Below are 25,196 nucleotides of genomic sequence, written 5' to 3'. Positions count from 1 at the left end.
TTGTTTGTTTTTAATTGTCAATTGTATGCTAAATCGGTTGCTCTCGGAGGGTCACGGGGAGTTCAGGCGGACCGAGAAGCCAGGCTTTTCCCCGGCCGCCGCCGGCGCGGAGGGGAGGACGGAGGTGCGCCTTCCACCCCCCGGGCAAACACCCCCCGCCGCGTCCCCGGTAGGAGAGCGCTGGGCTGGGGACCCTGCCCGTGCCTGTCTCTGCAAACGCGAAACCTGGTCTCGCCCGTCCGAAATGGATGTAAAGCCGCCGCGGGGAGCAGGGGGCGGCCGGGGGGTTCCCCGCGGAGCCGCTGCGCCTCCCGCGGAGGCTGCCGCGGTTTACAGCCCCCCGGAGCCGGGGCTCTGGATACCGCCTTCCCGCAGGTAGTGCTCCCAGAAAACCAGATGCCTTCGCAGGCTTTCCAGACACCCCGTGTAAAACAAGATCACAGGCGATCCCGCGGCTGCAGGATCTGTAAAAGCCTCCCTTTTCATCTCAGCAAAGAGCGCGGGCTCCGCATGGGGTGCATTAAATACCAAAAAAACCAATCTCCGCGGCCCTACAAAGTTGAAAATGGTGCCCCACGTTCCTGACAGCTCATGCTGCCGTGCTGCCGGCCAGTCGTTCTTTTTGTTGTTGCTGGCTTTTTTTGTTTTGGTTCGGGTTTGATGGCAGCTTGTCAGCTGCTGCGTGCAGAAGGGACGGGCTGGCAAGGCCGGGCCAACGCGGGGCCCCCGGGTGCAGGTGCCTCCTCCCGCCTCGCCACGCAGCGCCCTGGCAGGAGGAGGCGGAGGGCGATCACGGCGATGATGAGGAGCGGGAGATACCGTCGGAGGGGCAGCAGCCGCCCGTCCCCGTCACCTCCCGGGGCTCCGGCGGCCGAGGCCGCCCCCTGTTGGGAGCGGGGCGGCACAGCTCCCCGGGGGCGCTCCGGCCCGATGCGGCGCTGGCAACGGCGCGGCGACGGCCAGGCCCCCGAGGGGGCACCCGGGCCCTTTGAACGGGCCAGGGGAGCTTGGCCCTGCCGTCCGGGTCTTGCTGCGGGGTCACCGCCCCCCTCCTCGCGGCCGCCGGCTCCCTCTGCGCGCGGCGGGCCCCGGCCGCTCCCCCCGTCGGGGCAGCTCGGCGTGCGGGCCTGGCTGCTGGCCCGGGCAGCTGTTGGGGTCCCGCTTGGGCACCGGCGTCTCCAGCCTCCGCAGGGCTCAGGCATTTCCATGACAACTCCTTATTATTAGTATTGTTACTGTTACCGTTTTAAGAGCTAGCAGATGAAAGCCAAAACCCCAGCGCGTAGGCTCTAGGGTGCCGCACACCTTGCTTCTCCTTGTCCCTCGCGTACAACGCCCTCGGCTTTCGCATCTTTCCCGGGATTGATCCCATCTCAACCGGACGGGCGCGTTCTGCTGCGGGAGCCTGACCCCAGACACCCAGCCCCGGCAGTGAGGAGCTGGGGGCTGCCCCGGGCAGGAGGCGGCCAGGGCCGGGGGGAGGCTGCAGCCCCAGCGCGGTGGCGGTGAGCGACGCGCGCGGGTCCCCAGGGGGGCTGCGGCTGCCCCGCGCGCCGGGCCCGGTGTGGTGGCAGCCCGTCGTCCCGTCCCGTCCCGTCCCGTCCCGCCGCGGCGCTGCCGTCAGCGCTCTCCTCCCGACCCTTTGCAAACAGAAATAAATTAGAATTAAGAGCACCTTCAATTCAGCATTAAGGGCTTTTTGAGAATGAATAGGGAGCCCCCAAGTGTCGAAATGTCTTTTTTTTTTTTTTCTTTCTTTCTTTTTTTTTTTTCCCCTTCCGAGGGGAGGGGAAATAAAAAACCGTGAATGGCACTGGTTAGCGAGTGAGAAAGTCCCGTGTGAGGACGCAGACGGGGATCGTGGGACCTGCCGGGGGAAGCGTTTGACTTCCCAGCCGGCAGCCCGGTCGTTGCAGGGGCCGGGTCGGGACGCGGAGCCTCTCCTTCCCGCTCCTGGTACCTCCCCGGGCCGATACCGACTCCGGCGGGGCCCGGCGGCTGCCGTCGGGGCTGTCACCGCCGCGCCAGCGCGGAGCTCGGTGGGGCTTCGGCGATCGCGGCGAGCGGGCGGCGGCGCAGCGCGGCGGCTGCGGGAGATGGTTTAGCGGCAGCGGGGAGCGCCTTCCCCGGCCGGCGGGGAGGGGCGAGGACCGAGGACCGGCCGCATCGTCCCCGTGTGGGAGCCGCCGGGGCCCCCTCCCCCGAGGCACCGACCCCCTCGTAGCACCGGCCTCCCCCCTCTCCCGTTCGGGCTCGCTTAGCAAACCTGAAGCCGCCTTTAGCCAGCCGGGAGCGTTGCGTGTCCATGATGCTGGCTCCGCAGCGGGGAGCGATGGGGTAATGCCCGGCCCGGGACCCGCGGGTCGCCTGTAGCCCCGGGGCAGCGGGGGCGGCCGGGCGGGGTGTGGGGACGGGGTCCCCCGTGTCCGGCAAAGCCGCCGCGGGCGGGGTGCGGGGAGCGGCGGGGCCGAGGGGCAGGCGGCCGCCCCGGGAAGGCGGTGTCCGCGGGGGGGGGGGGGTGGGGGGGTGCGGGGGTGGGTTTTGCCCGGTGCAGCGGGAGCCGCGACGTGCCTCGTCTGGCAGCAAAGCCTCGGCGGGGAGAAGGGCAGGCGAGTCAGAGTCAAGTTAAAAGGGGCCCGGATACTTCCGTTGTTTAAACTTGAATGCTCGAAAATGGTCTGAGAAGCAATAAACAATCTGATCCTTTTTCTCCCCCCTCTAGAAATCCACTGCAGTATTAATCCAAGGAGGTGCTTTGGGGACAGTTGGCAGTACAATGGCTTCTCAGTACCTCATAGTGGCTCTGGCCATTTTCTGCTCTTTTACCCAGGTTGTAATAGAAGCCAGCTCTTGGTGGTAAGCATCTTGTATCGACTTGATTTTAAAAGGGGGTGGCAAGATTTGCTTGATTAAATGTCTGTTTGCTTCTGATGTACTTTGTTTCTGAGGGAGGACGGCAGGAACGAGACGGCAGGGGAGTAATGTTTTAGTTGTAATGCGTTGTGTAGTAAAATGAACGGGTCTCTCAAATAGGTGTAAATGTGCAACATCTCGTGTTGTAAAATTCATTTTTTAGAATGCTGTACAGTAGATTCTCTATGGATTTGATCGTCCTTAAATTACTAGATTTACCTTTCTTTTGAAAGAGTCATTTCAACTCCCTTAGATTAGAAATTTTGCATGTATGAAAGAATGCTAATTTACAATTACAAACTTTTATTTCCATCTCAGTCTGTACTTTTCTGTAACTTAAATGTTTGTAAATATATTTTGTTACAAAGAATTACATTTAAATGTCTGCTTTGGTAAATTACCTCTTTCTATGTAGTGTATGACATTGGGAGTTCTTGAAATAGGTGTTTCTCTGCTGTTTCAAGTGATCCTTTTCGGATTAATGACACTTTTTAATTGAAATGTATCCGGTGGAGAGCACTTTAAGAATTAAGAAAACAATTTGTTTATTTTTTTACAGTGAATATACTTGCCTCTGTGTTTTTGTGTGTAGTTCGGCAGAAGCTAGAAGTAGTCTGTAGCAAGTTTCTAACTTCTGGCTTGTTAAAGGTTTCTCTATTTGTTTATAGTAGAACAGATTGAAAAATGCAGACTTAAATCTAAAATGTGTGTAAAAATAAATTGGGGTTTGGGGGACTTCTTTCGGTTTTGCTTTATTTATTTTTCTGGCCTTGCAGTTGTTTGGAGCTTCTGTTCTTTTTACTATGTCCATTTACGTTGGTAAAGGACTGCCTAGATGCAAGTCTTTAAATTCTGCGTCTTCAGTCTCTAACGTATGGTGATAACCACATGGATTAGAACTAGTAACTTCTCTTCTGTGCTGTCCTTAACACAAAATTTTCATATTTAAGTGGATTTTTTCTCACCTGTTAGCAAAACCAGTAATTGTGTAGTAGTCATGTATAATATACACTTCTGTTTGGATTTTATAGACTTTTTTTTTTTTTTTTTTTTTTTAGTCTTTTCTTTATTAATCCAAGTCTTTCTTTATGCAGGTCTTTAGGGATGAACCCTATGAACCCCATGAACCCTGTTCAGATGTCAGAGGTATATATAATAGGAGCCCAGCCACTATGTAGCCAGCTAGCAGGGCTTTCCCAAGGACAGAAGAAACTCTGCCAATTGTATCAGGACCATATGCAGTTCATTGGAGAGGGTGCCAAGACGGGCATTAAGGAGTGCCAGTATCAGTTCAGACATAGAAGATGGAATTGCAGCACTGTGGACAACAACTCTGTTTTTGGCAGAGTCATGCAGATAGGTAGGAAGCAACATCTTTATGATTAAACTCTTGTCTAAGGATATGTATGGCATATACTGTTCTGCACTTGAATCTCTTGCCAGGTTCTTACTAAGTACTGTATACAATCAAGTGTTTTTAAAAGTTGGCAAAGGAGTTGAATTATTTTTAGCTGGAGGTGATTTCCCACCACTGTCCAGCCATGTGTCTTGGAAAACAAAGTAGGAATAGATATTTGCATATGGGAATAGAGGAGAAAGGAAAATGTGGCCCTGAAATCTCATTTTAAAAAACCTGAGACAAAATGAAGGCAACCTAAGAAAATTGAAAACAGCAGTGTCTTGTAAAATTAAAGATGTCCATGTCTAGTTCCAAAGTTAGCGGCTGCATAATAAATTGCTCTTGGTCTGGAGGTTAACTGAAGATTGCTGCTCTGTCTATTAGCGTTTATAGGCAATTCCTTTTTGCTTATTTCCAGATATCATAACTTTTTTCTCTTTTTGAGAAAGGTGGGTTTGTGTTAAAAGTAATGCAGCAGGGTAAATTTTATGAGATCAGTTCTGTCAGGACAAAACGTGTGGTTGCCCTTATAACTCGCATTTAGTGTAATCACATCGCTGCTAAGAGAGAAGAGATTCCAGTTTAACATCTTACTATGATTTGGTGGGCACCCAGCCCTTTCCCTATCAGATCCTCATTGAAATGTGCTTCTCCAATGCTCATGTGCTGCCTGCCTTTCCTGTCGTTTAGGGACCTCGTATTTTAAAGTCCTTGGAAAAATTTTAACCAGTGCTGTTGCACTGTGTCCATGGTGAAACCTTCCTCTGACTTTTCCAAGTCAGATTGCTGATTCTGTGTCAGCAACTGAAAAACACCTATTTATTTTGCTGGGTGACAGTTGTGATCTTTTATGTAGTGATCAGTACACTGACAAACTCAGCAGTGCTTTTTAGTTGGAGATGTAAAGTAAAGCTTTTATGTCAGTGTTTTTCTGTCCTGCTTTAAAAAAATAAAGTTTTAAAATCAGATTCAAGCTAGGTTTTACCTGTAAATGGACAAACTGCAGTTCAGGTTGAAGGAACACATCAATTTACTTTTGGTCTCAATTTTTGTTAAAAGCAGTTTTTATTTGGAGACTGTCAGACAAATAGAAAAAAAAATCTATTGCATAAATTGTATGTAACTGGAACAGCTGATTTTAGATAAACACCTTTCCTAGGCTTCTTGCAAGCACAGTATTAACCCCTGCCCTGGAGTTTGGATTTCTACCCTACCCGAGCAAAAGTCTAAAAGCACCTGAAACGTGAAAGAAAGCTGTTTCTGTACACCTTTCTGTTCTCATAAGAATCTAACAAATGTCTGAAAAATAATCTGTTTAAAATTTAGGCCTTCCTCCTTCAGCCCTTATTTATTATCCAAGCAAGTGAAAATTAGCTCAAGGGGGCCTGTTGGTGTGAAGAAACGTGCGGGATTGGGCCCATGATTTGTGGTGTATGTCTCTGGAATAGAAGTTTCTGCCCTCCCAGAGTATGACAGATCTATTTAAAGGTTGTTTCTTTCAAGTTAAATAACTTTGCCGCACCCTTCTGCTGAATATGACTGTATTAGCTGATGTCTACACAGCAATTCATCATGTAATTAAGCCACTTATTCTAATTGCAAATGGAAGCAAGGTTAATAGCCATATTCAAGAGTTAAAGAGCCTAAAGAGGGTATTCACTGAGAACAAGAAAGGTGTTGTGGGTAACAGTTGTATTATTTGGTGCTGACCTTCAGCCATGACCAGATGCCGTTCCTGGGACTGGAAGAAGTGGATAGCTTTAGAGCTGGCTGCAGCTTTACGTCAGCCCTCCGTACCCTGGCTGGTCAGGGACTGTGAGATACTCCTTGCTCTCACCAATGTGAGAAGATGGTAGTCAGGCTCTGAAGGCACGTAGCTGGGCAGGATTTTGTCATCTCAGCTGACGACGTGCTGGCGCTGGCGGTGTGCAGGAGAACGCCCGGGCAAAGCGCTGACGGACAGCACAGTCATTACCCCAGTGAATAAATGGACAGCCTTTCTTCCAGGATTTATCCTGCAAAGTTAGCTCAAGCTGTACAAGTAAACCTAGCGTTGGGTTTGGAAGCTTGCTCTGTGGCTTATTGAACTGCAAAATTTTAGGGCTTGTGTTCTCTGCTGCTCTCCTCAGCTGCTGGTGCTCAGGTCAGGCCATGGTCCTCTCTGCCTTCACTGCCTTGCGCCATCTCCTGGCTCTGTGGCTGGCCCCGGGCTGGCTGCGCCCGGGCTTTGCAAAGAGCTGAGAAGTGCTAACATAAAATAAAATAACTGGATCCTCCCCCAACAGCTCCGTGTGGTTGGGGTCCGGTTTATTCATGCCTGCTGCCTGATGTTGAATGCTTTTCAAATACAAGACAAAGAACATTTTGTATCTTATGTTCAGGTATATAAAAAAAAAATGTTCTGTTCTTGCAGACTTACTCATATCAAGTGTAAAGCTCAGCTCCTTGCTCTGTGGGTGGCTTCCTACAGTGTGTGTATATTGAACAGTTCCATTTCTATGTTTTATATATATGGGAGAGAAGGGACTCAAACGTGTTTGGAATGTGTGTTTCCTTGCCATGGCTACAATAGAGAGAAATGCTGGGCTGTGGGAAAAGACAGATATGTTTGACAGTGAAGGAAAGCACAGTTGTGCTTAAAGACTTAAAAAAAAATATATAAAAATTTCAGAGTAACTCTTCCATGTGGAATCATCACTCTTAATGTGTTCCTGGGGTTGAAGAGTAGAGGCGGTGTTGGCTTGCAACCTGCGGGGGCTTGAAATCTACTTCAGCAGCTGACGCTATTGAATAATTCACCTAAATGTTCAAGGAGGGAATGTGGGGGGCAACTCTCCTTTCTGTCCCCCAGCCTTACCTTCTCCTTCCCACTAAGAATAAGTTTGTTAAAATATGCTCCATCATTGATAATAATGAGAACTAGTTAAAAAAAAAAAAAAAAAGGGTCAGCTTTATAGCTTTATGCGTTTAAATCCTGCAATAAATGGTATAGTTAACCATGTGAAAGCATGAGCTAACTAAATATGAAAAAGGATAAAACAGAATGGAAGAGGCAAGTCCTGTGGTCCAGAGCAGACCATGTTTCATTCCTCTCAATCTAGTGGAAATTTTGCTTAAGGAATTAATCCAGAAACGTGTATTACAGAACAAATGGGAACATAAAATCTGTATGTGGTTCCCCCTGCTATACTTTGCAGTAAATGCAAGGCATAAGTCACTGCATAAAGCCAGATCTTTTTTAACTGAAAAGGCTACTCCTGTAACCCTTTATACCCATAATTCATGTAAATACTTCCATGAGCAGGTGTCTGTGAGAATAGATCATTGTTAAGTAAGGGAGCAAAGCGCTTCTCATCTTCCCTAAACCTGATCTTTCCCAACATAAGACTTCTGATTTTTCCCATTTAACCAGCATTTATTACTAAAATTAATTGAGTGGATGACAGCTGTTATATTAACAAAGCTGCTCTGAGCGTGGTGTCATCTTGATGTTAAATATGGACCAGACTGCAAATTATTTATGTTCCAGAAGTGCTCAAAAGCTCCTATTAGGTTTGACTTGTTGAGGTAGGTCTTGTACAAAGAGTTCCTGCCTCAAAATGTTGCTGCCTAAGTACATATGACATGTCCAAAAAGCAACCTCTTAAAGCCCTAATTTTTCAAAGGGACATGCAGTTCCCTAAGAAAAATCTTACAAAATCAAGATTAAAAAAAAGCTTGATATATTGATTGAACTAAAGATTAGGACTAAAATGTAACTCATATAAGTAGAAAAAAAAATTAGCCTATTCTCTGTCATTCTGGAAGTCTTTTTTGGAGAAGACCCAGTGGGATGCTGTCTTCTAAGATGAAGAACAAAGTTCAAATGGGCTCTCTGGTGCAGCCTTTGTGTTTTGGGTTTGTTTGTTTGTTTGAAAGCTTTTCTAGTTGTAGTCAGAACTTGTGACACTCTTGGAAATGGGATAGGGGAAGTCAAGCTTTAAGTAAAGGTGGGATTGGATACTTTCAAGTGGATGGTACGTGGCCATACCTTGCATTGTGGGTATTGTAACTTTTTCTTCCAAAAGTTTGAAACTTGAGGTTTTCAACTTCCAATTAAGGGCACCAGATGCAGGAGAAAACCTTCAAAGCGGCCTTGTGCTAAGGATTTTTTCTTCCCTGTAATTTGTAAAGATGATTGCCCATGGACTTCACATACGACATCACTTGCATATTCACATGAGCTGGAGTGGTGGACACTAAACAGCACAGGTTGTTTTTAGTTTTAAATAGCCCCCTACAGAAGTGCCTGGTTTATGTGTAGGGTGAAAAGTTGTGTGCTATTCTGCTGCACATTTCTTTTGATACCAGGAGGCTTTGTAAAACTCTGTAACTTTAAATAAATTGGAACAAGTGGGTGAAGTGCATAAATCATGTTTGAGAAGTAGCAATTTAAGAACCAGACTTCTAAAAGTTGTATTTAACATCTTTTTTTTTTTTTTTTTTTTTTCTCTGAAAGGAGGGAGTCTGTTTCCCTTTCCGCCCCTGACATGCAGGCAGGGTTGCTTTGGCCCTGCTGGCATCACACTCCAGCTCCGAGTCACCTCCGCCCCGCTCCCCCACCCAGCCTTTCGCCAACATGGATGAGAAGTGACTCCTGCTCTTTGCAGGCACCTCACGTGCTCTGATTGATTGGGATTGCTTGGTTTTTTTCAGAGCAAAGGCATTTGAGGCGCATGGTTCGGGGTTACTCTGCCTTTTAGTAGGCAAATGAATTCTGGTGGCTCCTGGAGAGCCTTTGCCCTGCCGGCTGAGGGGTGGGCAGGGCACGGTGCGCGTGGGCTCTCCCCTAACACCGCTTGTCTTTCTGCGCAGGCAGCCGGGAGACGGCGTTCACCTACGCAGTGAGTGCGGCCGGGGTGGTCAACGCCATGAGCCGGGCCTGCCGGGAGGGCGAGCTGTCCTCCTGCGGCTGCAGCCGGGCAGCGCGGCCCAAGGACTTGCCCCGGGACTGGCTTTGGGGTGGCTGCGGGGATAACATCGAATATGGATACCGCTTCGCCAAGGAGTTTGTTGACGCTCGGGAGCGTGAGAGAGTTTACCAGAGAGGCTCCTACGAGAGCGCCCGCATCATGATGAACCTGCACAACAACGAGGCCGGGAGAAGAGTAAGTGGCTGTTGGACGGCACATCCCTCTGTCCTGGCCTGCATCCCTCCCTCTGGGAAGGACCTGCTTCGGCAGGGCGTGTAGCAGTCTGGGCGGTGACCAGCCATCAAAGCTTGTCTCCGTGTCACTGCTCAAAATGAGAAAACTGCAAACAGGGCGTAGGTGGGTGGGGAGCACGTGAATTTGTGTTGCCTCTGGTTGTCTGACAGCCATGTTGCCTTCCCAGTGAGGGAGGGTTGGGAGTGAAGTGTGTTGCGTTTCCCTCCGTGTTGTTTCATTAAGAGTGGGTTCTCTGTAGGACAGAATTTTATTAGTTTGTATTTCCAACCAAGACAGTGTGAATTGGAGGGAAGAGAGATGTGCTGGGCTTTCCAGGCTGGACTCATACTGCAGGATTGTTCTGACATTTTTTTCTTTCCTTGCTTAAAGAGGATGTGAAAAGCTCCTCCATAGTATTAGAAAACATGGTCTTCTGTGGTTAAGCATGTCTTTATGGTTTCTTTAATCTTGAAAATGCCTGAAATGAATGGGTGTAAACTTTTCTTTTTATAATAGTCTGAATATGAAGAGCCAAAATCATTATTTTCCTAGAGCTTGAAGCACCAGAAGTAGTCGGCTGGAGACTTTACACTTGTGTTCAAAGGTGAAGAAGGATGAAAGATAATTGAAAATTAATAGTATTTAAATATGAGAGGAGGGTGTCCGAAAGCAACGGATAGGCCAATTTACTATTAACAAGGAGAAAAGCAATGCTTTCATAGTTGCTTATGGAGACTCAAGCAGGTTTTTTCCTTCCTCAGCCTCATCTTTGCAGTGCCATTTGGCACTGTTAAGACTCTCTGTAACTGCTGGGTGGAAGTTGTCTACAGTATCATCTAATGTGTCAGATCCCAGGATTTTTGGGGCAGTGTCAACACTGACTCTTATTTCTATTTGTACAGGGCAAATGACTGATGTTTCCCTGCCAAAGCTTTGTAAAGAGGATATTGCTATGTAGCGCCGTCTCCCACCCATAGGTGTTTGGGGGTTTCTTCTTGGATGAAGTCTCTCTTGCAGAGCAGTATTTGGGATAGGAGGAGGATGTTGAGCCAAGAGTAGACAATCAGCTGCAGCCAAGCCAGGAGCGAGAGGAATCTTAACTCTTTCCCTAATTGCAGCCTCAAGCAGAGATCAATAGAGAGAGTAACTCAGATAGAAAATAAAAGGATGTTTTACATTTCTCAATGAAACAGCAAAATCCTTTGCTGGCGTGAGAGCAAATTCCTAAAATTTGACTGCAGCCTGACTGATGCTGCTGTCTGGGCTGTGTGTGTGCTTTTGCGGCTGTTTCTGTGGTGGGAGAGGCTGGTGAGAGCAATCCCCTCCTCCTCCCGGCTAACAGGGGTGCTGGAGGTGCACGTGTGTCAGCTGGCTCGCTTTTCCTTCCCACCGCATGGCAGGAGGGAAGAGGATGCTAAGGTGAATATTGTGGAGGGGCAAGTGAGAATGTGACGGAGGGCAGGAAACAAGGGTAATAAATGCTTTCACAGCCATGCTGATGCTTCATTGCCACTTTTCTTTTCTCTCCCTGGCTCCTCCAGACTGTGTACAACCTGGCTGATGTGGCCTGTAAGTGCCACGGTGTCTCTGGTTCCTGCAGCCTGAAGACCTGTTGGCTGCAGCTTGCCGATTTCCGCAAGGTAGGCGATGCCCTGAAGGAGAAATACGATAGCGCTGCCGCCATGAAACTCAACAGCCGGGGCAAGCTGGTGCAAGTGAACAGCCGCTTTAATGCACCCACCATCCATGACCTGGTCTACATTGATCCCAGCCCTGACTACTGCGTGCGCAATGAGAGCACTGGGTCCCTGGGCACCCAGGGCCGCCTTTGCAATAAGACCTCGGAGGGCATGGACGGCTGTGAACTCATGTGCTGTGGCCGGGGGTACGACCAGTTCAAGACGGTGCAGCGAGAGCGCTGCCACTGCAAGTTCCACTGGTGCTGCTACGTGAAATGCAAGTTGTGCACAGAGATTGTGGACCAATTTGTGTGCAAATAGGGGATGGACGAGTTGAGAGGAACTGCAGCCACCTGCCAGCAAGGGGTGCAGGCCCCTCTCCCTTCCCACAGGACTATATCCACTTTATTTATAGAGTCCAACAAGTTGTCGTCTTTTTTTTTTTTTTTTTTTTTTTAAAAAAAAAGGGGGGGGTGGCGGGGGGAAGGAAAAAAGAAAGAAAAAAGAAAAATATAACGGTTGCAAAGAGAAGTGCCTGGAAACCCTCTCTGCGTCCATCCCAGAACTGTGTGCGGCTTATATTTTCAGCAATAATGGGGGAGAACCTGAGAATATTTATTTTACAAAGTTAAAAAAAATTGACTTTTCTTAAAAACAATAGAGTAGTCTGAGGGTAAAATCCAACATATCCTAATTTAGTCTCATGGGACGTAATACATGTGCAGTAGGCAGAGCAACCATGTAATGTGCTTGGGATGTTAGAACAATCCTTATGGATGCGAGGAACACAGACCTGTCCATGACTTTTAGTTTCAGATGCTAGAAGTTATCAGAATAAGGTATATAAAGCTGTTCAGTACATTTAGGGCTCTGTAAGTAAGGAGTGTATCCATCACGAGGTGTGGTGTCAGTTGCAGATCTGAATGTGCCCGCTTTAGGTACGCAATGTCATCGGAGGGTGAAGAGCAAAGGATCGTAAAGGCTTCAGCTGTGCTATTCCTGAATCGCCGTGTCTGGTTCCAGAACCTAACAAGACCCCCCCCAAAAAAAAAAAAAAATCTGCCTTGACAAATAATAAAGAGATACTTCAAGGCTGAATTTGGCCTTCTTAGCTAATCATGACGTTTGAGTGTCTCATCTTGCAGAGCAGCACTTCGCCGCTGCCGAGTGTGGGGAGCGGCTGCGGTGCAGGCAGTGTGGAGCGCTGTAGCCAGGCAGAGGAGAGCTGCGATGCTTGCAAACGGGTTTGGTCTCCCAGCCTGGAAAGCCCATAGAAAATAGAATTCCCCAGATTTGAAAATGCCTCAAAAATGGTGTAATAGCTGGCTGTCTTTCAAAACACAGCTTGACAAATAACTCTTCTAATTTTATGTGAGAAAATAAATCATTAGATATCCACTCTTGGAATGATTGATTTTTATTTTTTTCGCAGATTTTGGGAATGTTTTCACTGAAGGAGACAATAGTTTCATATTTTAATAACATTAACTGACTATTGTAGTTCAACGAAATGTTGCAGCAATACCAAATTTATCATCCTATGTCTTTAATACACATGCTTTAGATAATATATTGCAGATATACACTACAACTGTTCAGACTATACTTGGGCAGTTACATATATATGGGAGAACTGTGGTCTGCTGGTGTCTTGATATTTCAAAGCTTTTTGTACATATATATTTTAATGATCTAAGAAATAATAAACCATCTAAATTGCAGGGGCAGTTCACCCCCCATTTTCTTTTTCAGATCTCTTCAGGTTTTTAGATTGATTCTAACCTTCTGGTGGTTTTGTTTTGGGTTTGGTTTTTTTTTTTTGTTATTATTTTTTAAAAGCTTTTATTATTCAGAAGTTGTAAGGGTAATCACAAAAAAGTAAGCCTCTTCCCATCTTTAAGACTTTCTTGGGCGGTTGGTAGAGGCAGCACCCTGCACTTGAATTGATACCAGTCTGGAGGTTGCATGTATTCCACTCTCACGTTAAGGGCATTACTGATTTTTGCTGAAAGGAGACCCCTTCCAACTCCAAAATGTGCTGCATGTGGCCCTTGCTTTTCAGGTTTTGAAATGGAAATTGTTATTTGTTGAACAATACGCGTTCCCCCCAACACTGTGTAGTTACACAGGATTTCATCATTGGTTCAGATGCCTCTTTCCAACTCGGTCCCATCCAACAAGGTAAAGTGTTTTGCAAGTACCAAGTGAGGAAAATCTTTCACTTTAGCCTAGTTGTACTAAAGCCTTGACTTTTCACGAGCCTTTAAGCTGTATCATTAAGTTCATCTTGGTCATTTATCAGCTTCTTAAATGGCGCTTTATTGCTCTTAATTTATTGTACAAGGACATATTTACCCCTCATCTTCAGATGTTTGCAAAGAATATCTTTAAAGTAAGATAAATAAATAAAGCACTAATTCATTGAATATGTCACTTTGGTTTTTATTGTACAAAAACCATGATCTTTTTTTTTTTTTTTCCAGTTGCTGAATCACCTCATGTTCCTTTCTAGTGACTTTTGTCTCAGCAGAACTGAGTCTCATGATCCTAGCTATAAAAACACTATTTAATGTAAAATATTTTACTTGTCATTCAGATATGTAAATCTTCTATGTCCTTTCCTCTGTTCTGTACATTTAATGTACATATTTCCGTCTTGCGTGATTTGTATATTTCACTGTTGTTTTTTTTTTTTTTTTAAAAAAAAAAGAAAGGATTATGCCATAATGGAAGATAGACTATAAAAATAAAACTCTGGTTGTATATTGGGAAGTGGTTTTAATTATCTTTCAGAGGAGGGTTTGTTAAAACAGTGAACAGAGTTGATTTTTAAATTTACTACATGGTAAAACAGGGAAGTGATTGTTTGCCAAACATACAAAGTACATCTTGGAAGTTTTATTTCTATATTAGGAAGGTATACAGATTTAACTGCTTCTTAAATAGGAGCGGGGGAAAAAAACCCACCCCAAAAAAACAATCCCAAATCCCCATGACTCTGAACTAAAAGGTGGTTTAGTGATGGGAAAGTATTTAATTTGCAGTGAATGGGGACCTGGGTTAATATGTGCATATGGCTTCCTGGGCTGCTTGTAGCAGTTCTGGAACAGCGGGGCCTGATCCCATGGACAGCATCCTCCGATAATCCCAGGGATGGCAGCAGGGTCCTTATGTGAGGAAAAGTTCCCAATGTGAAAAGTTTTGGGGACTGGGTTTGGCAGGGTCTGAGTTGTTTGTGTGGTCACTGGGGGGGCGGTTCTGACTGCGCTTGAGCTGCAAGGTGGAAGCTCACCAGTTCTCCCTTAGACTGCTCGCCCAGAAATGGAGCGTGCATGGAAGGGAGAACCCTTACAAAAAAAAAAAAAAAAAAAAAAAAAAAATGCAAAGTGCAATGAAGTATTAGTAGCAAGGGAATAAAGCAGAAAGTGAAAATTAATGTAAAAACCAAGCCTTCTGTTTTGAGATTGGCTTTTCTTTGATTTCTGGAATAAGTCATATTTTTTTTCGGCTATAAGGTGCTTGATGAATTAGTGGCCTTTCCTACCTTTCTGCTTCTTTTTTTCCCCTTTTTTTTCCCCCTTTTTTATTTTTTTTTTTCCTGCTCAAGGATAACCTTCTAATATATCGAAAGTCCTTCTGGCTGCCAAGAATGTATTATCCCACAAACCAGTAGACCAACATCGTGTGTTTAAAATAGCGATTCTGGGCAAATGCAACGTTCTGTGGTCCTATTACTGACATCTGGTTCAGTTTTCCTTCACTTGTATATTGACCAGTATTCTTTATTGCAAAAACACAGCCCCTATTTAGGAAAGTCAGCATTTTTTTGGACTGGATTGTATTCAAGCTCTTCCCAATAACAGAAAAGTTACCAAAAAATTTCTTTATTGGCAGCAGTAAATATCTATTCAAAATAGTCATTATGGGCTCAGATACAACAGAATTGTTTTTGATTTGCAGCAAAGTTTATCTGTTGAATTTTGTTAAAAATGCTGTTATTCCCTGGTTCAGAATCTTGTGTATTTTTAGTAATCCCTTCAAATCTTGGTGTTTGGTTATGGCTTTGCCAATACTGATTTTCACCTTGTTTTTGCAAAATATCGCAGCCCCAGGTGCTAGCAGGAGGCATACCAGAAACAGGCAAGAAACTTGAAGATGTGAACGGCAGCTTTGAGTCAGGTACTGTGTGCAGAAAGCAAGCTGAAATCCTTCCTTTCTGAAGGAATTGATGGAATGATCCCACCAATCATCCAAGATGATTACAAAACTTGCAGAAATTGATACTGAAGCTGACAGAAAGGCTGCTTTCCTTTGGGTAGGGATTCTGGAGAAATAATATCTAAACTATTATGATATTAATTGTGAAAGGGTGCTTTTGCTAAATCAGGAAAGGCATCTAGTTTTTACTTCTGGACTATATGCTAGAGGAAACTGAAAACAAAAGGGGAAAATGAAGCTCATAAAAATACAGATAAATATGTTCATATATAGCTTGTGTACATACTTGCAGAGTGTAGTAGTCTGAAAACTGCTTATCTGTTATTGAAGTCAGTTTGGAAAGCTGGCCAGATCTGTTCTTTTTGCTTTTCAAACTATACTTCAAATCCTCAGTGGGGCAAAAAAACTGACCAAAACTAAGACATAAAAAACCCCCCAAACAACTCACAACTTTTCCCCCTGCTACAGGCTCTGGTATGTCTGTTCATGTTGCAGTGGAGTAAATGAAGCACGTAGGAGCGCAGTGAGGAGTTTGTATGTGAAATTCTGTTTTTTTTAAAAGGTGTGACTAAAAAAATCCAATCTGTCTCGTGCTCTGCTCTTATATGAGGTTGTGTGTGTGCATTTGTATATAGTCTGCTGGTATTTTCCAATTGTGTTGGCCAAATTCTGCTTTTAGTTATGGTTAGGCATCTCTCCTGACTCTGGTGGTGTCATATGAGCCTGACATTTTTCGACCAGACGTGAAGGCCCCCCTGCTCAAAGAGAATGCATATGAAATATATCAGCCTTTCTTCTGCTGGCTGGTTATTTAAACATGGGTAACTGAATTATTGTGAAACAAATTCTGAGACTGCAGCTGCAAAAGCAAGTATTACAGTATATTCGTAGTGATGTTTCTCCGCCATACCTCCTAATTTCCCAGTTGATTTCCAGTGCAGACAGAAAGTCTAGAATGCATGTGGTATGTTCCTCATCATATGTTTTATAAAGGTAAAATACTGATTTGTCAATTACTGTTTCTATTACAGAGATAAAATTAGATATTTTGGGCTCTCATGATTTCTTGAAGGCTTCTTAGCACCGGCAGTGTGGAACATTGCTGGCTAGGAGCATCATTGAGCAGTGTGATGTGAAGTTGTTTAGGTAACGTCTCTGAAACCTGGGCTGTGTGGTATGAATATTGGGACACTGTATGCTTTTGTAGCCAATGTTGGTTTACATTGTGTTGTCTTTCCCAGCAGTCCTACTTTCTCAAATGGTAATTGAACAGCAGCAGTCAAAATACGCAGCTGATGGAGAACCCCTGGACACTCCATGGGCAGTTATTCAAACACTTTCTGAACTGGTCTGACCTATTGCTGATTTATTCCAGATCCATTGTGAGGAATTTAAAAAATGCAAACTGTAGTGTCGTGTTCGTAGCGTGGCTTACAGTTCTTTTTGGTTTGGTTTTGTTTTTATAAAGCAGCCCATTTCAAAATTCCGTATTTTTTAAAGAATTTTTTTTTTTTTTGGAAGTCCTTCTCTGGGGTCACACCTCAGAGTGGTCCCCTCAACACAAGATGATAATTTCTATGCAGTTTCTCCAGTGACTCCGAGGTCTTCAGTGATAGGTTACATTGCAAGGACCACTGTCAGAAACCATCCCCTGCCCAGGGTGCCCTCCTGCTTCTGCCCTGGCAGTTAATTAGCAGAGTGCAGCAGCTGCAGCTTGCTAGTCATCACACAGTCATCACAGCATCGGCTGCTGATTCTGCCTCCTCTTTCGACCAGGGAAGAAAGCCCATCTCCTGGTAGGTTTTCCTGTTGTTTTTCATGAAGAGAATTGCATCTTTACACAGCTTTTCTTGGGTATGGGCTGGGATTTACTTTCCAAAACTATTGATTTCAGAAGAGCTAATGCTTGGTAGGCAAATAATTTTAGGACTTCTCAGGTATCTCTTTGCTTTGTAAATTGGCAACCTTGGAGGAGTAAAGGGTAATCCCTGAGCAAACTTGAACTGGCTGTTACGTGGGGCAGGGAGACAGAGGTCATTAATGTTGTAAAATACTGTTCAGCTGTATTTTGGTGCTTTCCCCTGGGAGACTGGATTCACAGCATGAAAAAGAAAGTTGTTACTCAGCAAGGCATGGGCTAGGAAATATCTGAAGAAAATGGGGAAAAGACCAAGTTATGGTGAGCAAATGCATTGATTTTTTTTAGCAGTCTTCATTGGTGTTGATTGACATTTGTGTAAAATCAAGGATCTGTGTATTTCTGCATTTATGCCTTCTGGATGGAAGTCTTCCCTAGATGATACTTTCATCTTACTTAGCACATTTGTGGGTAAAGACCCTGTAAGTAAATCAAGTTTGAAGACTTGAAGTAGAACTAGAAGTAAAACCATAGCCAAAGAAACAGCTCCTAAAAAACACTATAAAGAAAATAAACAGTCAAACCGATACTTTTTTTTTGAGGTAGTGTTACTATAGTTCTTAAGCAGGCAAATGGTTGCTTGTGTCAAAGATAGTATGTCCATTTTAAGCCACAGTGTGTTTAATTTATATATGTACAACTAGGGAAATGCCAATGATAGTACCCTGGGAGCAGTTCCTTGATAGTTATATGCATTATATGGGATGCTTGTTAGTTATGACCTCTGGCAATCCTCAGTGTGCTTGTACCTGAAAAGAGGTGCTAAGATATTATTTTTAAAAATTTGTAAAAGTGTTATGATATGCTTTGTATTATATATTAGAAAATATTTTTTTTGCTACAGCCTTCTAATATATATGGGAGTCTAAACAGCTCAACAAATTATGGGAGAGGCTGCAATGCCTTGCCATAAGCAGGAGCTGTACGCAGCCTAGGGAACGTGAGGTGGAAGTTTCTTCATCCTGACGTTGTCTCCTGTAACAAGGCAGTGTGTATAGATCCTGCATAACAGATGCTTTGGAAAAGAATGTCAGGAGGACTGCATGAACAGAGGACGTCCTTAATTCATAGCAAGTACAAGGTCTGATGTACTAGTGTTGCCTTTGCCATGTCATTTGCATGCAATATATATTTCTATATGAGCATGTCAAATTCTAAGATCTTTACTCAAACGTAAGGTCTTTATTATAGCAGATTAAAAGCAGAATACGCTCTAATGAAGCCAGATGTAATAGGAACTATGTCCCTTGTTCTTACATTGTAGTGGATTTTGTTGTTACCTTGTTAAGATTCAAACAGTCTTCAGGATTCGGCTGACTGAAATGATAGATTAGTAATTGTGGAGTATTTTATGGATAATACATCATTTTTTTTTTTCTATTTTTTTTTTTTTTTTTTTTTTTGGAAGGGATGATATATGCCTTTTCTGGAGGGCATTTTTATCATAGCATCTGCTTTAATTTGTAATGTAGTTTCTGATCCTCTCTGTGGTTAGAGAATATGTAGAAACTTCTGTGCCTTGTGTAGACTCTCTCATCTCTCATGTCGTATTGTCCTTCTTGGTGGTGTGTATTTTGAATACTTTAAGTTACTATGGCTTTACTGTTTTAGAGCCTGACTCTTGACAGTAGAGAACTTGTGAGACCCCTGGCTTGTGGGCCTTACTGAAGGAGAGCTGTTGCCAAGTTTAGTTGAACTACTTAGCATAAATAAGAGTGGCAAAATTTAAACAGTTACATGAGGAGGCAGCTTGACTCTACATTTAAAAAATCTAGGTGAGCAAGATTAGGAAAAGATGTGTTTTCTTCGCCTTATTCTCATGAAGAACAGAAGACATCTATCCTCCATGTCTAGGTGAACTTCTAGAAGGAGCAAAAGACCAGTGTCAAATGGCAGCCAACTCTTTCCCTCTATGTCATGATCCTAATGTACTTTTATTATACTTTGAGATCCTAGGGCTATGCTGATCTCCTACATGATTATATAATGCTCCAAGACACCTGTGTAAATAGCAAACAGAGAGGCTTTTTATAGATACTAGATCTTAGATAAGTGGCTCTAAGAAGTAATATAGGATCCCAGCTGTAAACCCCTGCAATACATACCATGTATTTTTGGTTGTTTGTTTATTATGAGAAGTACAGAAGCTGTTCCTTGTAACATAATTTTTGTAAGGCTTGCATGTGTAAATATTAAATTTGCAAATATTAAATGTAGAAGCATTAGAGAAACCACTAAATGAATAGCTTCACATTCCTCATTCCTGATTCTGAAGCTGATTTCCTTAAATGTTGCTCTGCTAACATTCAAATCTGTGTGCTGTTTAAGCCTCGGAGAGGAACTATGCAATCCCTCAGCCCTGGCCCTCTCTGGGTGTAGATCTCAACCAGCGATCTTTAATGGTAACAGATGTTTGCTGGAATCCTCCTCAAGGCGCTGATGTTCTGGGTCAGGAGCTTGTGGTGTTAATCAAAGCACCCTGTCCATCAGTGCCCACTGAGGATCTGGCCCTCTGCAGGGACCACATTTTTCAGGGAGGTGATTCTGGTGTAGGATTCCCCAGGGATAAAATCGGTAGGAGCTCTCCCATCTCAAGTCCATCCTGCAGTAGGAATGTCCTGGTACAACTAACTCGGCTTGCATTAACAAGGATATACTAGAAGCTGGAGGGGGTGGTGTTTTGGTTTTTTGGTGGGGTTTTTTGTTTTTTGTTTTTTTTTCTTTTTCTTCTTTTTTGCTTTTTACAAATTGACTAACTAGTGAGAAGCAAACTTGTTCCAGTGGTCCTTGGTAGGCATGCTTCTAGGCTGCTGAAGAATAACCGTCCCCATGTTCTGAGACCTGAAAATGGTCCCTGAAACCTACAGGGAAGTATACTGAGTAGCTTCCCCTCTATATTCACTGGGATGGTAATAACTACAGCTGTGAGCGAACTGATGTTTACCAGCATTTACAGAGGAAGGTTGTTTTACATTATTGCTTTTTAAGTACTTAATAGAGCACCTATTAAGAATGAATCATGTTTTTTCTTCTGAAAATAGGGTGAGGAAAATTGAGGCAAAAATACAAAAATGTGGATGTGGCAATACTGGCATGATACTGTTCCTGTTTGTACAGTGTTAGCAGATGATTCTGTGACCACGTAGTTGTAATTAATAGTCTGTGTGTGGCTTGCAGCCGATTGACCCATGACTTCCCATGGAGTCGAGGTTTCCTTATTCAGCCATTTCTCGCAATACAGTGAAGAATAAATGAGTCACGTGGGACACTTTAGCCAAGCACCTCAATTAACAAGAAAGTGCAGGGTAAATTCAGTGGCATTGATGAAACCTCTGTTATAAAGAAACTGTGTACAAAGAAGTAATTTAGATTCCAGATGCTTTGAATTTCTGTGCGCATTTCTTAAATGATCCATAAGTAAACTCATTATTCATGATCTCATTATTACCCAAACTGAAATTTATTCAATGGTGATGATATGCCTTTATTTTGTAGGGGCAAATGGGCAATAATATCAAATGTGCTTAGTTAGGACACAAAAACACATTATTCAGTGTGGCTTGTAGGACTTGAAGTGCCAGACCCATCAACATATTAGAATAAGTAACAATATGCCACAAATAATTAATTCAAGAAGATTTTTTAGTGATTGTTAATTTTTTCCCCAGTACTCAGACCGATTTGTCATGTTGGTGTTTATTAATTTAACATTTGATCTGAAAAAAATTCCCCAAACTTCAAAGTTCAGCCTCTTCTTTAAAAGCAATCCAAAAATATGTTTCTTCAGGCCCCAGGCATTTCTGAAGTAGCTGAAGTTAAACAAAAACCATTTCTCTCAAACTCTGCAAATGTTCTAAAAGCTTTAAAGTGGCTCCTCACAGGGAGCCAGAGCAGAGAGGGAACCCCTGGGTTATTTTTGTTGCTGCGCAGTGGCACATGGTTTCCTGGAGGAAAGCTCCAGAATTATCGCTTTTCTGTGTGTTTGTGTATGTTTTTCCTTCCTCGGTTCACCTCTGTCACTGAGCCCCTCTCTGCCCCTGTGCCTGGATCCCCTTTTGAGAAAGTCTGGAGAAGGTAGGGGTTAGATCATCCTCCCAGCAAGGATAAACTGAATTCATGTCTGAATGAGAAGATGACTCACGTCAGATGTGATTTTTTCCTAAGCTCCGTGCTGGAAGGGATGAAAAAGGACTTTCTTTTCCTGAGGAACTGCACTACCACACTGGGGTCTGAGCGAATGATTTCCTTGGTGTGTTTCACTTCCATAAACCGTGTTTTTGCTCTGCAGTAAAACAGCATTGGTAAACCAGTGTGTATTTTGCTGGTTCCTTTTGCTGTTATAACGACATCCCTGAGGTTACAAGTGCTGTTGAGAACTCTTCGTTGGAGTAATTTTGGTGTGGTCTTAATTCATTTTCCCAAGCAAAGACTGGTATTCGCATAAGATGACAACATGGCTAATCTGTCTTAAGTGCAGGCTCTGAACGTATAGAGGCATTTCTAGGGAAATTGCTTCATTGCTCTGAGGAGGCCCAACCCAAACTAGTAATTCTGCATCCAGTTTGGTTAATATTTGAGTTTGTTTAAACGTTTTCCATTTACTGTTCACTTCTGGAAATTTCTGCCCAGTGTGTCCTGTGTTGTAAGAAGCCCCTTCAGCTCTCAGCACTGTTTTACGTGGACTAGAGCACTTTCCAGGACTTGGCTGTCACGTAATGCGTCTCGCAGTGTGGAGTCAAATTAACTTCTCCCAGACAATTGTATTGTACGTTAAAATATGTGCTATTGCACTTACATCATATGATAGCTAGTTATGCCACATCACAGACAAGAGTTTGACATATGTTGCAAAATAAAAGTTGCCAGTCATGCACACTTTTTTGGGTGTTTTCATCTCCAGCAGTGCTGTCATGATCTTTACCAGCAAATCGTCTCCCGCTGAGAGCATAACACAAACACCGCCAACACCCTGCTTCCAGATGTGTTACGTGGCATCGAACCAGTGACAAATGATGCTGTTTCGATCTTGCATGATAATTGACAGCAAAGACGGCACCTTGACTTCCCCAAATATCAACACACTATTAAGCTTTTTGTGTGAGAGGTCAATGGCATTAAGGGATGGGGTGTGCCTTCTGTCATTAGGCACCTGGTTTTTGCCAGATGTGGCCTTCCTGAAACCAGTCCGAGCTGGGACCCCTGGCATCACCCAAACTCTCCTTTACCCACCCCTAAAACAGCCCCTGAATCTGTGTGCTCAGCAGCTTTAGTTTGCATAGACAGTTTTCCTGGGGACTAGGAGGAGAGCCACAGCCCCCCCGCAGCCATGCTGCTCTCCTGCGCTGCTGCAGAGACATCGTCGTTCCCTGGGAGCCAGGCTGGCAGGGGGAAGGCAAAGCAGCACACAATCGGGGTGAGTTAGCGGTGGGGTGCAGAGCGAGGATCACGCTGGTGTCACGCTAATAACATCGGCATGTTTTATACCACAAGCATTTAGCCTCCTGCTGATGTCACGGTGCTGATATAACACCCACTGCTATGCGGACCTGCGGAGCTCCAGCAAACAGCCTTTACTGCTGCGTGCATAGCTCTATCCAAATATGCTCTCTGGCATGTGAACACTCATTTACACCTGTCAATGAAACAGGGTAATACTAAAACTTATATTTTTGCACTTGAACGCTGAAACTCAGGTCATGCAGAATGTGAAGGGCCATGCACTAGTTGTAAAACTGTCTTAAAAAGAGCCCTTGTGTCCAGGAAAAGTAGTTTTGGTCAGTGGAAAATAGTGAAAAAAAATACGCTGAATGCTATTTACTGGAATGCTCCTGAGCTCTCTGTTTTGGAGATCACTCTTGTAATGGTGAACAAGCTGAGTTGGTGTGGCCACAGGCCTCTCTGTGAGTCAAATGGGTTGTGCTCCCACCGAAATATAGGTAAAAATGTCGGAGGCTGCAGTAGGGACTGCAGGTTTGGGCATTCAGTCTCCTTGTTCATATATTACTGTAGAACAACTGCTGTGGTGTTAATACATTTGTCTTATACTCAGAAGTAAATGAGCTTTATTTGGATTTTCTATGGAAGAAACAGCAGTGCTGTTTTACTTGTGGCATTTGAATTAGCTTTTCAGAGCTTATTTGACTGCCTGCTGCTTTTGAGACAGGCAACAGAGCCAATCTGGGTTTGTGTGTTGAATATTTTACAGTAGTAAGAAATATGTAATTAGAAGGGAAAATATTTAAAATAGCTATATGTCTTAATGTCACTTCAGGTTGACATTTGGGCTTGCAGCCTCCCTTGTCTTTTTCTTAGTCATTAATCATTATTAGTGGAGATATGTCAAAATTTATAGTTAGATTCAGCTCTTACTGTGTTTCTCATTTCTTGATATTTCTTTTGTGTTCTAGAGCTTTATAAGAAAAAAAAAAACAACAAAAAACAACAAAAAACCACCAACAATCTGCTTTGGGTTTTGTTTTCATGGTGTAACAAAATGACTTGTGGCAATAGATAATTGAATTTCCAGTCTGTTTTCCTCTGGGAGGTTAAAGTAATGCATTGGATAATGCGTTAGTGATGATGCTTCACCTGCTATAGCCACCAGCGTGAAAAAACTGGACAGAAGTTTCACATCTGAAAATCTCTCATGCTGCATGAGATAATGTTGCTATGAACCAGCCATCCATTTCTAATGTGGACCTCCTTTGGGCTCAGCAGTTGAAACTGTAAAAAAACCCACACAACAGAACAAAACAGATGAAAATAGACCAAGAAGGTTACAAGTTACGAGTAGCTTAATCAGGAAATCACACTGTGCAGGCTTTTTTCCTTTTTCCTACTGCTGATGCCAAAGGAGCAGAACACCCTGTATTGGGGAGAGAAATTCGCTGTTATTGGGTAAATACTTTTGGAAAAGCTCAAGGAACACCACCTCTCAAACTTTCCTGTCTTGGTTGTTTTGACTTGAAAATACTGTAATCCTGGTATAAACCTTATGAAAGCTGGACTGCAGCTGAGGGAGGTTGACTAGTCATCCAGGCGCTCGATGACAGGTTGGTGTCCCTCATCGTATGCGAGGTGTCCTAAAGCCAATCTGCTGTTCCTCACACACGATAGTTCTGGCACCAAGGATGGAGGGACAAGTGAATCCACAAGATTGTTAAGACACGGTTTTGTAGCTAATACAAAATCTTGCCAGTTGTCTGGAAAAAATGTCACAGCGGGTAGGCTGTAAATGCAACTGTATTTTTACCTACTTCTCTGATTTTTTTTGAAATGTGATTCAAAACAAAGTATTTAATAGAACTCCAGCTGACTTCACAGCTACGTCTTCTTTTCTTCCTCTCTGCGTGGTATTCCATCGATGGTTTACTAAGTGGAGCAATTTTGATTTTTCTCCTCATCACAAGTCTAACGGGTGAATGGTGATAAGTTTGTAGCTTTGGAGAGATTTTCTTGGCAGTTTCAGTCTATATTTCTGACAGGAAATCATTTTCTCCCTTGAATTATGATTGCTGGGTTACGTGAGTGCAGTCTAACCACCGCTCAACTGCTGTTTGTATGCTGTCTTTCTGGTCTTACGAGAAGGCCAAACTGCCCCAATGCGAAACATAAAATTAGATGAATGCTGCAGGAAGGGAATAACAACATCATTTTCTGTGATCTCTTGCGATTTTATTTTACCACTTCTTATCTGAAAAGCATCTTCAATCCCACTTGGAGTCAAGAATTAAATTTGTTTAGAGACAGTTCTTCCCATATATGGGAAACAAATGGAACTGACTCCATTTGTGTGGGGTTTTTTTAGTGAAGATCAGTGTGTTCTGCTACAGATGTTTGCAAATGAGCAAACTAGCAGAATATGTGGAGCTTGTCTTAGATCT

General features: G+C 43.9%; 1 protein-coding gene across 3 annotated transcripts in view; it reads left to right on the top strand.

Moving 5' to 3' along the window:
• The window catches only part of WNT5A (Wnt family member 5A), a 91,611-nt gene extending 78,008 nt beyond the window's left edge, over positions 1-13,603 (top strand). For 2 of the 3 annotated variants that reach the window (XM_080385021.1, XM_080385022.1), the window contains 4 exons: positions 2,723-2,856; positions 4,008-4,273; positions 9,167-9,459; positions 11,040-13,603. In XM_080385021.1, coding sequence (XP_080241147.1) covers positions 2,723-2,856; positions 4,008-4,273; positions 9,167-9,459; positions 11,040-11,498 — 1,152 coding nt within the window. In that variant the 3' untranslated portion in view covers positions 11,499-13,603. Of the gene's footprint in view, positions 1-1,887; positions 2,338-2,722; positions 2,857-4,007; positions 4,274-9,166; positions 9,460-11,039 lie in introns of those variants that run through there. The other variant, XM_080385023.1, reaches the window with a different exon arrangement.
• The last annotated feature ends 11,593 nt before the right edge of the window (positions 13,604-25,196 follow it).

The sequence above is a fragment of the Falco punctatus genome (genome assembly GCF_963210335.1).
Source record: "Falco punctatus genome assembly, chromosome: 4".
NCBI lineage: Eukaryota > Metazoa > Chordata > Aves > Falconiformes > Falconidae > Falco > Falco punctatus.
This window is presented reverse-complemented; position numbering and strand designations above follow the sequence as displayed.